Source organism: Spodoptera frugiperda, chromosome 11 (genome assembly GCF_023101765.2).
Source record: "Spodoptera frugiperda isolate SF20-4 chromosome 11, AGI-APGP_CSIRO_Sfru_2.0, whole genome shotgun sequence".
NCBI lineage: Eukaryota > Metazoa > Arthropoda > Insecta > Lepidoptera > Noctuidae > Spodoptera > Spodoptera frugiperda.
In genome coordinates this window covers 3,006,662-3,021,820 of record NC_064222.1, presented here as the reverse complement: position 1 = coordinate 3,021,820, position 15,159 = coordinate 3,006,662, and the positions used below count along the sequence as shown (strand labels likewise).

The window sequence follows — 15,159 nt, the reverse complement described above, 5'->3', positions numbered from 1 at the left end:
TTGTTATGCTGTAATCACAAATATTTGGCAGATTTTTCTAACTAGCCACTCAAGTCTATTTTGTTATATATTTTTAAGTTTTACCATTAGATACTATCTACTGTAAATAAAATAAAGATCTTATAAGAAGTAACTGGCATACTAGAGGCGGCGCGACCACGCTTGGACATGCTCTTACTACGACTCAGTTTATACTGAAAATGTGTAAGTTAGAAGTTTTATTTAAAGATCATATAATATGTAAGTCATGTAATATCACCACTAGCTGTGTGATTTATTTTTTCTCGTATAATTCGAGTGTACATAAAATTTGAATTTCAATCCTTAGTAAGATCGTGACCAAGTGACATACTGCTTCTATATGTAAATTTAACATCTAAATATTGTATACATGTGGATGTATGTTATGTACATGCGATTACTAAAAGCTATCGGACGGCGCACTCAACGCCGGCGTTAGCGTTGTTCATTTATTGTCATGCTAACTAACTGCTGTATGACAAATTAAAATGGTTGACCAAACACTTGTAGTCATTAAGAAGTCATTCAAATTCATCGTAGTGTGGATACTTGTTTACAGTAACGTAATTCACGTCCTAAGTTAAATATCTTATACTTAAACCAGTTTCTTTCGAAAATATAAAAAATGCATTGACTACTGTAGGAATCGCGCGATGAGTGATATCATCGGTATGAAAAAAATCATGGTTTATTTAAAGTAGCTCCAAACGTAAAGTGAGAATTATTATAATTATTGTGTAATATAGTCAATTTTACGAAAAGTCGCATTTACGTAACAAAGGTTTAGTGTGATCGTTTATTTTTATACCAAAACATTGTCCATACCTTCTTGCTAGGGCCTGCGTGCATGACAACTCGCTGGATACATACTGAAACATAATCCTGTCGGACTCAGTCTGGTAGCAATGTGTTTTTGTTATGTTGAGCAGTAAATAAATTAAATGATAATGAGTGAGTGGGCATGCAAGCGAGCCTCACTGTAATTGCTTTGGATCTCGGATCCAGAATATATTTGACATAAAACTAGTCGACAAGAAAACCTAAAAAAAAAGTTTATATATATTCCTATGAGAAGTACGCGACTTAGGATAATATTATTCTTTCATGCATAAATAAGTAAATGAGCATTTCTAATTTTACTGAGATATAAAATTAGTCTTGTATTGGCTTTTTACTATACCTACCACTATATCAGGGTCCTTGGCATGCCTTCTTACATGGGGCATACATTTTAATAACTTTTACCTATGTAAGACCTTTTCTCGTCAAGAATGTCTGATTCATCAAATAATAATCTCATTGATACAATTATTGATGTAAATGAGTAAACGCCAACAAGCTCACATTAAAGAAATTCTACGAAAACATTATTCATGATATATTTTACTCCCCCAATTATTTGAGGATAATTACATCAGATTTTTCTAAGACTTAGTGATTAAGATTAGTTTGTGCTCAAAATTGTTTGATATCTGGTTACCTATCAAGAAAAAGTGACAGTGCATTTATGTATATTAAAAACTTCGAGAATTTTTAATAACTGTATCCTCATTTAATAATTATTCATTTATTAGTACACCCCTAATCAAACTTAGGTAGAAGTACCCCAACCTTTCCTATACAATGCATCAATGCAATCACTTGTCTATGTCTTCCATATTGTATATGTAGCTATCCCTGTATCATCTGTCAGACAAGTTAGTACAAATGATATCTAATGCTGAAGGATCTGATGTAATTAAGTAATGACTACTATATGAGCTTAGGGCCCATTCAAATAAAAAGCTGAGATATCGAATTCATTAGCTTTCTTTCATAGTATATACAAGTAGTCACTTATTTGGTTGGATGATTCGTCATTACATAAATCAGTATGAACGGCCACAACATTGTAAATATAGTGTACATTAATTTCATTTTAATTTCAGAGAGATAATGTTTTAAATATTGTTGAGATTGATATCAATGTACTGAGAGGAAGCTCATATCAAAGGTATAGAAATTATTTATTATTTCTTTCCCTTGTAAAATATGTATATAGATATTCAGAAAATTATCGGATTTTATCGTTTTAGTGCATCCTAGACGTTGTAGATAAAATATCTCTAAGTTGGATGTTGTGACTACACACGGAACAGACTTATGAAGGGGCGTGGCTCGGCCACAAGTCGAGCGCCCGCGCCTGCAGGCCCGCTGCGTCAGTTCACACTGACTCTCGTCGACCTCTATATTTACTGATTCTAATACAAATATGTCATCGTTTACGTTTTCAATGTGTGAAGGAATAGCTGGTGTCTCTCTTAAATTGCTAGACTTCTTGGCACAAGTTGGTAAATTGACATGTTAATGTACATAGAATCTGATGCTAGACCAGGGTCCCTGTAGGAATCGACGCAGCGGGGTGGTGCGCCATGCTAAGCGCCGTAGGCGTATGCCGCCCTAATAATATGTATTGCAATTACTATGCTGAAAACATAACCATTTATAATATTAATTTTATCGTATTTTAAAAGCTACTTGAATATTTTTTTATGCCAAGTATCTGGAGATCTAAAAATATACATAAGAGAATATAATTAAAGTATGGATGAGCTAAAATTAATTATCTTGAGCTGAAATATATGTAATTATTTTGTTTAGGTAATGGAGTGATATTGCTTAGGAAAGCTATTTGGCGAAGTGTAAATGTATAAATAAATTAATGCTGAAACATAAGTTTTCTACGATTGTGTCATTTTCTGAATAAATAAGTAATTTCTCACTGCAACTACCATTTTAATGTCGGTTAAAATTTTTAGTTCCTGCTCCTTCCTGTAGCTCCCATGGAATAATTTGTTCAGAAAATGTGACAAACGTTCTGTATCATAATATGTACCAATATGAAAATTTTATTTATCTGCTTTGCATCTAACTGTTTAATAATTCTTCTAGGTTTTTACTCTATTCTTTATTTGTAGCGATTTTTAGGGCTTGTTTCACAATGATCGAGTGTCTGTTGAGTTGACGGAAAGTTCTCCGTATTTTCTACAGGAAATGTGCTTAGCAGATTTTAATCGGACATTGTGATGCAGTCCTTTATTTTAATTGATATTAAAAGACGACGTTGATGAAACCCTTACCTTTTAATGCTTTCCATAGAACAGGAAATTAGTAGAAACTAGAGATTATTTTATCTGACTAGCAGATTGAGCTGATCTCGGGGTATAATCAATCAATAGCTTCTACTCACTTCTTTACTACAGACAATCGAAACTTCTTTGTTAATTTTCGTGAGAGAGTTGTAACACCAGACTGGCTTTGGTGTTACAACTCGCTTTAAACAAACCAATAGGAAACATGTAAAACTACATAATATTAGATACATAGCGAATGATAATGGCGCATTTTTTTTTGTGATGTTTTCCTTACGTGTTTTTCATCCGACAGAACGACGTCTTTTATATTTGCATTTTTACTTTGTTAGTTGGGCCCGATACTCGAGTAACCCTATTTTAATTCTTACAAAAAGTTAAAAATATTGTTTTGAATATTAATTTTCATTGACAGTCGTGGCATTACCTAGTTTTTGGTCGATGTTTGCTATAAATGTATGATACTGGAGTGAGAGTTAATTTTACCTACATTAACTGTGTAGATGTTATATTAATTTAAAAGTTATTTAATAAGTGATTAAGGTTTTGTCCACGACTGTACACAGGGCTATAAAGGCGCGACAATAATGTCAATTTTGTTCGCAACTTTCCCTTTATTATTGTTATTCCTTTGTAAATGTGAATAGAGTAAAAACTTAGTACCGATTTTAACTGTAAAAGATTTGTTTATAAACAATATTGTAACCAACTGCAATTTACAGTTATGTACTTTTTCACTGTTTCCGTTTTCTTAATAAAATGTTGAAAATACAAAATCTTTGTCTTATAAATGTATGGTAGGTACTAGGGATTAGCAACAACAATATTCAGTGACATAATATTTTATTTTCATAATCAACATGATACAGATGTTTATGGCTTCGTATTCAAATATCATTCTATTATAATAAAAATATTAACAAATTATCTTACATCCACTTGAAAATGTACATTTGTAATAGACCTTACAAAATATTCTAGATCACTACAAGTTGATACCAAGAGTCGCAGCGCACTCGTCAGCTGATCCCGGTCACATTAGCGCCGCGTCGCCTGATATCAACTTGTGTTCATTTTTAACACTTACAATAAGGCATTAAAAGATACGTTTTACGACGCGACATTTTCTATTAGGACGTAAAGAGCTTCGTTTAATGCCCGCTAGACATTTGTCACTTTCTAGATTAGTAGCAATGAATAAATTTTATTGATTAAAATTGAAACCTGTCCATTAGAAGCACCTGATTTTATATAATTTAATAATCACGTCTACTTATTAATTTTCTTGGCTTCTACAGAAGATAATATACAACTAAATTAAGACAATATTCCAGACCCGAAGTGGGATTAGTTAAAGGAAATTTCATAATAGAATTCAGTTTGTAACTGATGAATAACCTTCGTTCCCAGTCCTAGACCATTTTATGAATACAACTCTTGGGTTCTTTATGTTTGGATTACAAGCACAAGTCAATGTTAGTCGGAACACTATGATAAGCCCGTTACTTTCGATTATGTGAGTGAAATACTTTCGTTGTTAGTTGTAATGAGTGAAGCCTTGAAACGTTCAATACGTACGACCAAAAGCGGTGCTCACAAATGTCTAAGAGCTAACAACTTAACTAGTAGGCCACGAGTCGCGTGGAAATTGAGATAGCGTCATAAATAAGAATTATGTACACGTTAACCGTACGATAAACTAATTTTGAAAAATAACAATAAATAATAAAAACAACCACAGTTAATATGGAATGAGTAAAACTTCCAACGCATAATGTGATGGCAAAACGAAAACGACGTTAGCCTAGAGCGACACTGACGACTGAGACTCGATCCGGTGACACGTCTCCCACCGAGAGCGGAGGCGCCGGCTAGAAGATGTCGGGGCAGGCGCTCCAGTCCTGGCGCCGCTTGCAGTCCCAGTAGCGGTGCGTGTACAGGTGGCGCAGGTGCTGCTGGCCCTGTGCCGACAGCGCCTGGCGCGAGAACCACAGCGGGCGCGGGCCCGCCGGCGCCGGCGCGCCGCCCGCCTCAACTCACAGTCACAATACCCCTGTTACCCCTATTTATGGACAATGAATACATACATTGTCCATAAATATTGAGGAAATACATGTATGGAGTAGAAAAAAATGAACACATTTTCCTTACCATACAATGTTCCTACTTGTTTGTACAGCGTCATTGCTGAGCGAGGAGCCAGCTCGTGGCGCCGGGTACCTGGCCACGGTGCGCTGCGTCAACCCGCCGCCGCTGGCCGAGAGGCGAGTCTCCGCTAGCGACGCCAACACGCCCGCTGAAATGGAACTACTCAACAGGTAAGATCCAAACGGAATTAACAATGAAATACTTCTGCGTTTTGTCACTAAATTACATATCAACTGTAAAAAGTCGGGTATAACATCTTGTACTTAATAAAACGTAACATTGTAGTCGTTCTACCTAAACAAAAATGTAACTAACATTGGATAAACACGGACAAAAATGTCGAGTGGTGACGAAAGTGATCTCCCGCACGGAATTTGTTCACAGAAGAAATAAGCCGATGTTCCCGATGACGTACACGGCGCGCGCCACGCTGGAGATAGGCAGCGGCAGCGTGTGCTCGGGCCGCGCGGTCACCACCACCACGGCCTCCAACCAGGTGCGTACCCCCCCCGCCACCCCGCCAGCCCCACCCGTCTGTCCGCACCGCACCACACCACAACTCCGACTCATGAACGCTTTGCGCCCTCAGAGGCAACTCGATCAGGGTGGTGGTATGCATGAGCTACCGGGACTGGAAGCACGCAACGTCAGACCGCGCGGCCCGGTCGCACTGTGCCGACACTACGGCACGGAAGACCAGAATCCTCCGACTCGGCCCGATAAGGCTGTCGGAGATCACATCGGAAACGTAACACCAAAAGAAAAGCACACAGACAATTCTCAACTGTGGGCCGAAAATGTCGACAACTGGTATAAAGGCTTGTCGACCTACACACACCCTCTATATTACACGAATGAAATTCAAACAGAGAAACAGCTTGTGAATACTACAATGGGTATTAAAACTAAACAGAATAACATTGAGACTACGAGTATGGAAAGCAAGTTTCATTCAGTGAATGCAGGAGCAAGTCATGACAATAATTGTGGTGACGGCGGTCTAAAAGACGATTTAGAAATTAATGTTATGTCTCGTGTACCAGAGCCAAACAGACTGAAAGAATCTCGAGGTTTTAGAGATGTACGTCGTTATGACGATGGACTGAATAGGGTTGGAAACTCGAAACATGACTATGATGATTGTGATATAGATTTAAGGAAAAAGTATAGGAAACAAGTAGGAGATAACTTAGTAGTACCAACTCCGTCGGATTTAAATCCCAGGAACATTAGACGTATGACTATAGGGCAGATAGCTTTGCCACAAACTCCAGATACCTTTTATATAGATACAGATAAAAATACCACAAGTATTAATTCTATAGATATGCAGGAAAGTTGTAATAGTATTATTGAAAAAGAGGATACTCCGCCTGGAGATAACCAAGTGGATGGTCCTTCAGGTCCAAGTGCTAGTCCAAACAATGCCACTGATGATACAAATGCTGACAAGTCGAGCCAATCACTTGATCAGCCTGCTAACGATTGTATCCCGTGTGATGAAGTGGAGGATATATCTTGGCTAACAACTCCAACACTAGACAGTGATAATCATTCTCCAGGTAAAGATATAGAATTAACTGAAGTAAAGCCTAAAAATCTAAACATCTATAGTGTAGAAAATCTAAACATCAGTAATATAGAGGAACTAGATATTAGTAATTTAGAAAATCTAACCATCTGTGATATAGAGGGTTCATATGAACAGTTTATGTTAAACCAACAAGTATTTCTGCAAAGTATAGAGGGTGACGGCAACAGTATTACGTATATATCCCAAGACTGTAAAAATGAGAACCAAATTGAAACTTTAGCTGTATCTGAACCTGTATCGTGTAATACCAATAAAGATACAGACACGAGCGTTCAGACGATATTGTCTGCGTGCCCGGAGCCGACGTGCGGGGAGCATGACTGCCAGGCCGGCAGTCACCGCAAGCCTCAGGATGAGCAAAACACATCGAACGACCAGATCGTCTTAGCCCAGCTTCCTAACAATGCTTATATTTTTTTAACATTACCTCAGCCTTTAACTTCACATAATAATGTTAACATTTCTGTCCAGCCACTTCAAATAGAAAATAGTAAAGATGTTAATCCTATTGTTTCTAAAAGTAATAACAAATCCAACAATACTAAGAAGAAAAAACAAAAAGCTTCTGGCGGCACCTCAGAACAAGCCGTCAGTAGCGATGCGAAGAAAAGTGCACTAGATAAAAATATCCTTAAAGTACTACTGTTTGAAAATCTCTTTAATAACAACGTTAATGAAAATATATCGCACACTTCCGAGGTGCCTGCTATCACCAGTAAAGAGGTAGGCCTCCCACTACTCTTGAATGCATGATGTAGTATTGAGTACGCCAGCCAGGGCCGGCACTAACGCGCGTCTATTTCCGCAGGTCGATTCCGCTATTTCGTTTAGTTGCATCACAACTCCAGAGGTTGTGTCCAGTTGCAACACGACGTCATCCACGGCGCAGTCAGCGGTCGCCGTCGATCCTAAGGTAACGTACACTGCTATCATACTTTATTTTATAGTTTATACCCGTTATCAAATACGCCATTTGCAGACTTTTTCGATCACGTCAGTCATTTTAGTATCAGTACCATATGTTGATTTGAATAATTAGCAAAGCACAGTAGAGTATAAGTAGGTGTATGAGTTTGTGTCGCGGTGTGCGCGCCCCCCTCAGCCCCTGCAGCTGGGCAGCGACTACCGCGCGGTGAGCAGCCTGGTGCGGCGCCCATCTGCGCCACCTCCCGCGCCCCCATCTGCGCCCCCGCCCGCTCCCGCGCTCCCGCCCGCGCTTCCACAGGTTCACTCCTATTTATCTTCAGCCCACACTGCCACACCGACCATTGATTCACTTCATACACTTCATTACAATTTAATAACATACGTCATAATTCTATAGTGTCATCCTCGGATCTCGACCCAAAGACGAAAGTTCTGGGCCGAAAGATTTGTTTGCACATAACTCTTGGTAATACAATACAAAGAGTTACGAGTATTGCTGCATATCAAATTTTCAGTGACTAGTTTGTCAGTGCCATAGATTTATTAATGATGCAAAATGTCAGAAAGTTTGCAAATGGTGTGATTGTGATCGTCGAACAGCTGCAATCACTGCTCGAGCAAGCTTTACTGCAAGCATTACGCGAATGTGCAACTTTATCTGATGGCCTTCTTTGTGTCTATTCTGTTCTTAGAGAATATGAAATATCCCCTCGATGCGTAATATAAACAACATTGGCAATATCCGTACACTTAATACAACAGCATTGTTGGTGCTCAGTATTGGCAGAATTGTTGTAGCAGTGTATTGTGATTAGTGTGAGATATGGCTAGTGCTAGAGTCAGGAGGCGGCGAGCATTCATCGCATGTCTGTTTGTCCGCGCAGCCTCGCAGCGTCATCTCCAGCAGCTTCAACGGACTGCCACTGTCACGACCCAACTACGGCGCCACTGCCAACTCCGCTCCAGAAGAGTACAAGGTTATTACTATAATTACTTATACTTTCTAGCGTAATCCTAACCTTAGGCATTGTAAGTTTACATACTTTCTATATGTTTGTTAAACATGTTTTTCTTTTGTTACAGAAGTCACTAGATGAAAACGGCAACTCAGTACAAGGATTCAGTTCACCTCTTTCGGGATCTAGTCAACACAAAAAGCCTAGGAGGAAAAAGTCTTCAAAGAATGAGACCGTTATCGACTGCCAACAGATTGACGGCTACCAAGGCGATAAGGATGTAAACGAGCTCTTGCGGTTTATAGAATCGAACGCAGACAATGGTCGCGGTCCTAAACTAGGACGGGTCAAGCACAAGGATGACTCCGACGACAAGAGTGGCAAGAAACGCTCCACTGAGCGACGCAAAGATAAAGAAAATAAAATCAAACGAGCTACCTCTATGGAGGAACTATCTCGCACTAAGATAGAAGACCTCACCGACGCGACCGAGTCCCCACTGCGCAGCGACAAGAAGGAGCGCCGCAGCGACGTACCCAACAAGGCCGAGCGGCGCTCCTGGGGAGACGACGCGCGCGACTCCATCCTCTACAACGACCACCCCACTGACAGCCCCGTCGCCGCCGCAGAGCTCACCGACTTCCAGACCGTCACCAAGAAGCGCAAACCGCGCCGTCGCACCGACGAACCAGAACCCGCACCGCGACGCACGCGCCCCCCTTCGCCGCGCCCCCGCCGCGAGTCCGCGCCCCCCTCTGACCGCAGCAACGACTCCAACGACGACATGGACTCCGTGCACTCTCTGCCCAGCGCCACGCCCGCGCCCCCCGCCGCGCCCCCGCCCACCCAGGCCTCCTACGCCGACATAGCGCGCACGCGGCACAACATCCCAGACCTTATCGAGTCCTGTAACTTCTACGGCGATGGCGCAGCGCCGCCTGCTACCGCTCCCGCCGACGCTGACGGGTATCCCGCGCTGGACGCCCGCCAGGCGGCCCGGCGCCGCGACAAGGCGCCCCCGCTGCGACGCAAGGAGCGCGCCGCGCCACCGGCCGACAGCGCCGCGGCCGAGGCGCCGGCCCCCGACGTGGTGGCGGATCGGCGCCCCGCCGTCATCCTGCTGGACTCGGGCGCGCGGCCGCGCGACATGGACGGCGTCACGTTCGGGTTCGAGCTCAACGAGCAGCTGCTGGGCGGCGGCGCGCGGCGGCCGCGCTGCGAGCTGGCGCTGGGCGCGCTGGCGCGGCCGCGCTGCGACCTGGTGCGCGACGCGGCGGACGCGGTGGCGGTGCGCGCGGGGCTGAGCGCGCTGCGCTACGTGCCGCCGGCGACGGCGCCGGACGCGGCGGCGCTGCTGCAGATCGTGGACTACGTGGGCGCGGCGTGGGACGACGTGCTGCGCTGCGGCGCCGGCAAGGTGCGCTACTACAGCGAGTAGTAGTAGGCCGCGCGGCCCCGACTGAGGAGATGGCGCCGAGTCGAGCGCGACCCGACGGTCGGCGTAGATCGTCGGACCGTCGATTCTCGCGAGTGTTCGAGCTATATTTTACTATAAAAAAATTAAATAAAAAACCTAATTTACAAAAGAAAAAAAAACTGACACGAAGTTGAATCATTCCGCGGTGTCCTCGAGACAAATAACGTATGAGGTGCGGGTTAGATGACGATGTTAGTGTGATGTGCATCCACAATGGCCAAGTAAGGAGTGTAGTGTGAAGTGTCGGACTCGTTGGAGGGATGCGTCGTGTATCGAGTGGAGGGCGGGCAGTGCAGGAGCGCAGCCTCCCTTTCCAAGTTGTACTGTGATGCGTAGATGCGACTGATCGATATCTCGTTAAACTTTCAAATGAAGTGATTACACTATTAACCTGGTGTTCTCGCTGTGGTTAAATGAAATTTTATTTTGCTTACAAGTAAGAAAAGTGGCAATAAGCATTTAACGGTTCAACTTGCACTTTAAAAATCTTTATTTGTTAAAGTAATTTAGAGGATGATGTAATTTTAGTTTATGGTCTGGCGCGAGGTCTGTTTTGCTGAATGTTACATAGAATGCAACATCATTGTGTGGGTGAGAGTCACTATTGCTTTATATTAACGGATGTATCACTAAACAAGTGTTATTTGCATTTTCTGTGTATTAACACCCTGTCACCCTGCTTTAAGTTTTAAATTATTTGTGTGAATGTACCAGATAGAAATAACACAGTTTGTATATCCTTGACTGGACTAATAGCCAAGTACAAAATTGCCTGAGTGGTTCTGTCAAAGATCTCAGTGCAGTGGTGATTGGTGAGTGTAGAGAGGAGCGGTACACAGCGCTACTGCCTTGTCGCGGCGCGCCAGACGAACATTACTCATGTTTAGTTCCAGTTGGAGAGGCATGTATTATTTTGTTTCTGTTGAATTTTATTATGCTTTTGTTATGCTGTAATCACAAATATTTGGCAGATTTTTCTAACTAGCCACTCAAGTCTATTTTGTTATATATTTTTAAGTTTTACCATTAGATACTATCTACTGTAAATAAAATAAAGATCTTATAAGAAGTAACTGGCATACTAGAGGCGGCGCGACCACGCTTGGACATGCTCTTACTACGACTCAGTTTATACTGAAAATGTGTAAGTTAGAAGTTTTATTTAAAGATCATATAATATGTAAGTCATGTAATATCACCACTAGCTGTGTGATTTATTTTTTCTCGTATAATTCGAGTGTACATAAAATTTGAATTTCAATCCTTAGTAAGATCGTGACCAAGTGACATACTGCTTCTATATGTAAATTTAACATCTAAATATTGTATACATGTGGATGTATGTTATGTACATGCGATTACTAAAAGCTATCGGACGGCGCACTCAACGCCGGCGTTAGCGTTGTTCATTTATTGTCATGCTAACTAACTGCTGTATGACAAATTAAAATGGTTGACCAAACACTTGTAGTCATTAAGAAGTCATTCAAATTCATCGTAGTGTGGATACTTGTTTACAGTAACGTAATTCACGTCCTAAGTTAAATATCTTATACTTAAACCAGTTTCTTTCGAAAATATAAAAAATGCATTGACTACTGTAGGAATCGTGTGATGAGTGATATCATCGGTAAGAAAAAAATCATGGTTTATTTAAAGTAGCTCCAAACGTAAAGTGAGAATTATTATAATTATTGTGTAATATAGTCAATTTTACGAAAAGTCGCATTTACGTAACAAAGGTTTAGTGTGATCGTTTATTTTTATACCAAAACATTGTCCATACCTTCTTGCTAGGGCCTGCGTGCATGACAACTCGCTGGATACATACTGAAACATAATCCTGTCGGACTCAGTCTGGTAGCAATGTGTTTTTGTTATGTTGAGCAGTAAATAAATTAAATGATAATGAGTGAGTGGGCATGCAAGCGAGCCTCACTGTAATTGCTTTGGATCTCGGATCCAGAATATATTTGACATAAAACTAGTCGACAAGAAAACCTAAAAAAAAAAGTTTATATATATTCCTATGAGAAGTACGCGACTTAGGATAATATTATTCTTTCATGCATAAATAAGTAAATGAGCATTTCTAATTTTACTGAGATATAAAATTAGTCTTGTATTGGCTTTTTACTATACCTACCACTATATCAGGGTCCTTGGCATGCCTTCTTACATGGGGCATACATTTTAATAATTTTTACCTATGTAAGACCTTTTCTCGTCAAGAATGTCTGATTCATCAAATAATAATCTCATTGATACAGTTATTGATGTAAATGAGTAAACGCCAACAAGCTCACATTAAAGAAATTCTACGAAAACATTATTCATGATTATATTTTACTCCCCCAATTATTTGAGGATAATTACATCAGATTTTTCTAAGACTTAGTGATTAAGATTAGTTTGTGCTCAAAATTGTTTGATATCTGGTTACCTATCATGAAAAAGTGACAGTGCATTTATGTATATTAAAAACTCCGAGAATTTTTTATAACTGTATCCTCATTTAATAATTATTCAGTTATTAGTACACTCCTAATCAAACTTAGGTAGAAGTACCCCAACCTTTCCTATACAATGCATCAATGCAATCACTTGTCTATGTCTTCCATATTGTATATGTAGCTATCCCTGTATCATCTGTCAGACAAGTTAGTACAAATGATATCTAATGCTGAAGGATCTGATGTAATTAAGTAATGACTACTATATGAGCTTAGGGCCCATTCAAATAAAAAGCTGAGATATCGAATTCATTAGCTTTCTTTCATAGTATATACAAGTAGTCACTTATTTGGTTGGATGATTCGTCATTACATAAATCAGTATGAACGGCCACAACATTGTAAATATAGTGTACATTAATTTCATTTTAATTTCAGAGAGATAATGTTTTAAATATTGTTGAGATTGATATCAATGTACTGAGAGGAAGCTCATATCAAAGGTATAGAAATTATTTATTATTTCTTTCCCTTGTAAAATATGTATATAGAAATTCAGAAAATTATCGGATTTTATCGTTTTAGTGCATCCTAGACGTTGTAGATAAAAGATCTCTAAGTTGGATGTTGTGACTACACACGGAACAGACTTATGAAGGGGCGTGGCTCGGCCACAAGTCGAGCGCCCGCGCCTGCAGGCCCGCTGCGTCAGTTCACACTGACTCTCGTCGACCTCTATATTTACTGATTCTGATACAAATATGTCATCGTTTACGTTTTCAATGTGCGAAGGAATTGCTGGTGTCTCTCTTAAATTGCTAGACTTCTTGGCACAAGTTGGTAATTTGACATGTTAATGTACATAGAATCTGATGCTAGACCAGAGTCCCTGTTGGAATCGACGCAGCGGGGTGGTGCGCCATGCTAAGCGCCGTAGGCGTATGCCGCCCTAATAATATGTATTGCAATTACTATGCTGAAAACATAACCATTTATAATATTAATTTTATCGTATTTTAAAAGCTACTTGAATATTTTTTTATGCCAAGTATCTGGAGATCTAAAAATATACATAAGAGAATATAATTAAAGTATGGATGAGCTAAAATTAATTATCTTGAGCTGAAATATATGTAATTATTTTGTTTAGGTAATGGAGTGATATTGCTTAGGAAAGCTATTTGGCGAAGTGTAAATGTATAAATAAATTAATGCTGAAACATAAGTTTTCTACGATTGTGTCATTTTCTGAATAAATAAGTAATTTCTCACTGCAACTACCATTTTAATGTCGGTTAAAATTTTTAGTTCCTGCTCCTTCCTGTAGCTCCCATGGAATAATTTGTTCAGAAAATGTGACAAACGTTCTGTATCATAATATGTACCAATATGAAAATTTTATTTATCTGCTTTGCATCTAACTGTTTAATAATTCTTCTAGGTTTTTACTCTATTCTTTATTTGTAGCGATTTTTAGGGCTTGTTTCACAATGATCGAGTGTCTGTTGAGTTGACGGAAAGTTCTCCGTATTTTCTACAGGAAATGTGCTTAGCAGATTTTAATCGGACATTGTGATGCAGTCCTTTATTTTAATTGATATTAAAAGACGACGTTGATGAAACCCTTACCTTTTAATGCTTTCCATAGAACAGGAAATTAGTAGAAACTAGAGATTATTTTATCTGACTAGCAGATTGAGCTGATCTCGGGGTATAATCAATCAATAGCTTCTACTCACTTCTTTACTACAGACAATCGAAACTTCTTTGTTAATTTTCGTGAGAGAGTTGTAACACCAGACTGGCTTTGGTGTTACAACTCGCTTTAAACAAACCAATAGGAAACATGTAAAACTACATAATATTAGATACATAGCGAATGATAATGGCGCATTTTTTTTTGTGATGTTTTCCTTACGTGTTTTTCATCCGACAGAACGACGTCTTTTATATTTGCATTTTTACTTTGTTAGTTGGGCCCGATACTCGAGTAACCCTATTTTAATTCTTACAAAAAGTTAAAAATATTGTTTTGAATATTAATTTTCATTGACAGTCGTGGCATTACCTAGTTTTTGGTCGATGTTTGCTATAAATGTATGATACTGGAGTGAGAGTTAATTTTACCTACATTAACTGTGTAGATGTTATATTAATTTAAAAGTTATTTAATAAGTGATTAAGGTTTTGTCCACGACTGTACACAGGGCTATAAAGGCGCGACAATAATGTCAATTTTGTTCGCAACTTTCCCTTTATTATTGTTATTCCTTTGTAAATGTGAATAGAGTAAAAACTTAGTACCGATTTTAACTGTAAAAGATTTGTTTATAAACAATATTGTAACCAACTGCAATTTACAGTTATGTACTTTTTCACTGTTTCCGTTTTCTTAATAAAATGTTGAAAATACAAAATCTTTGTCTTATAAATGTATGGTAGGTACTAGGGA

The 15,159-nt window shown here is 39.7% G+C and overlaps 1 protein-coding gene across 25 annotated transcripts in view; it reads left to right on the top strand.

The window, feature by feature from the left end:
- Positions 1-15,124, top strand: part of LOC118274689 (serine/arginine repetitive matrix protein 1) — a 31,532-nt gene extending 16,408 nt beyond the window's left edge. For 5 of the 25 annotated variants that reach the window (XM_035592350.2, XM_035592349.2, XM_050696892.1 and 2 more), the window contains 2 exons: positions 8,706-8,798; positions 8,905-15,124. In XM_035592350.2, coding sequence (XP_035448243.2) covers positions 8,706-8,798; positions 8,905-10,215 — 1,404 coding nt within the window. In that variant the 3' untranslated portion in view covers positions 10,216-15,124. The other 20 variants (XM_050696897.1, XM_050696890.1, XM_050696886.1 and 17 more) reach the window with 13 other exon arrangements.
- Positions 15,125-15,159: the final 35 nt, after the last annotated feature.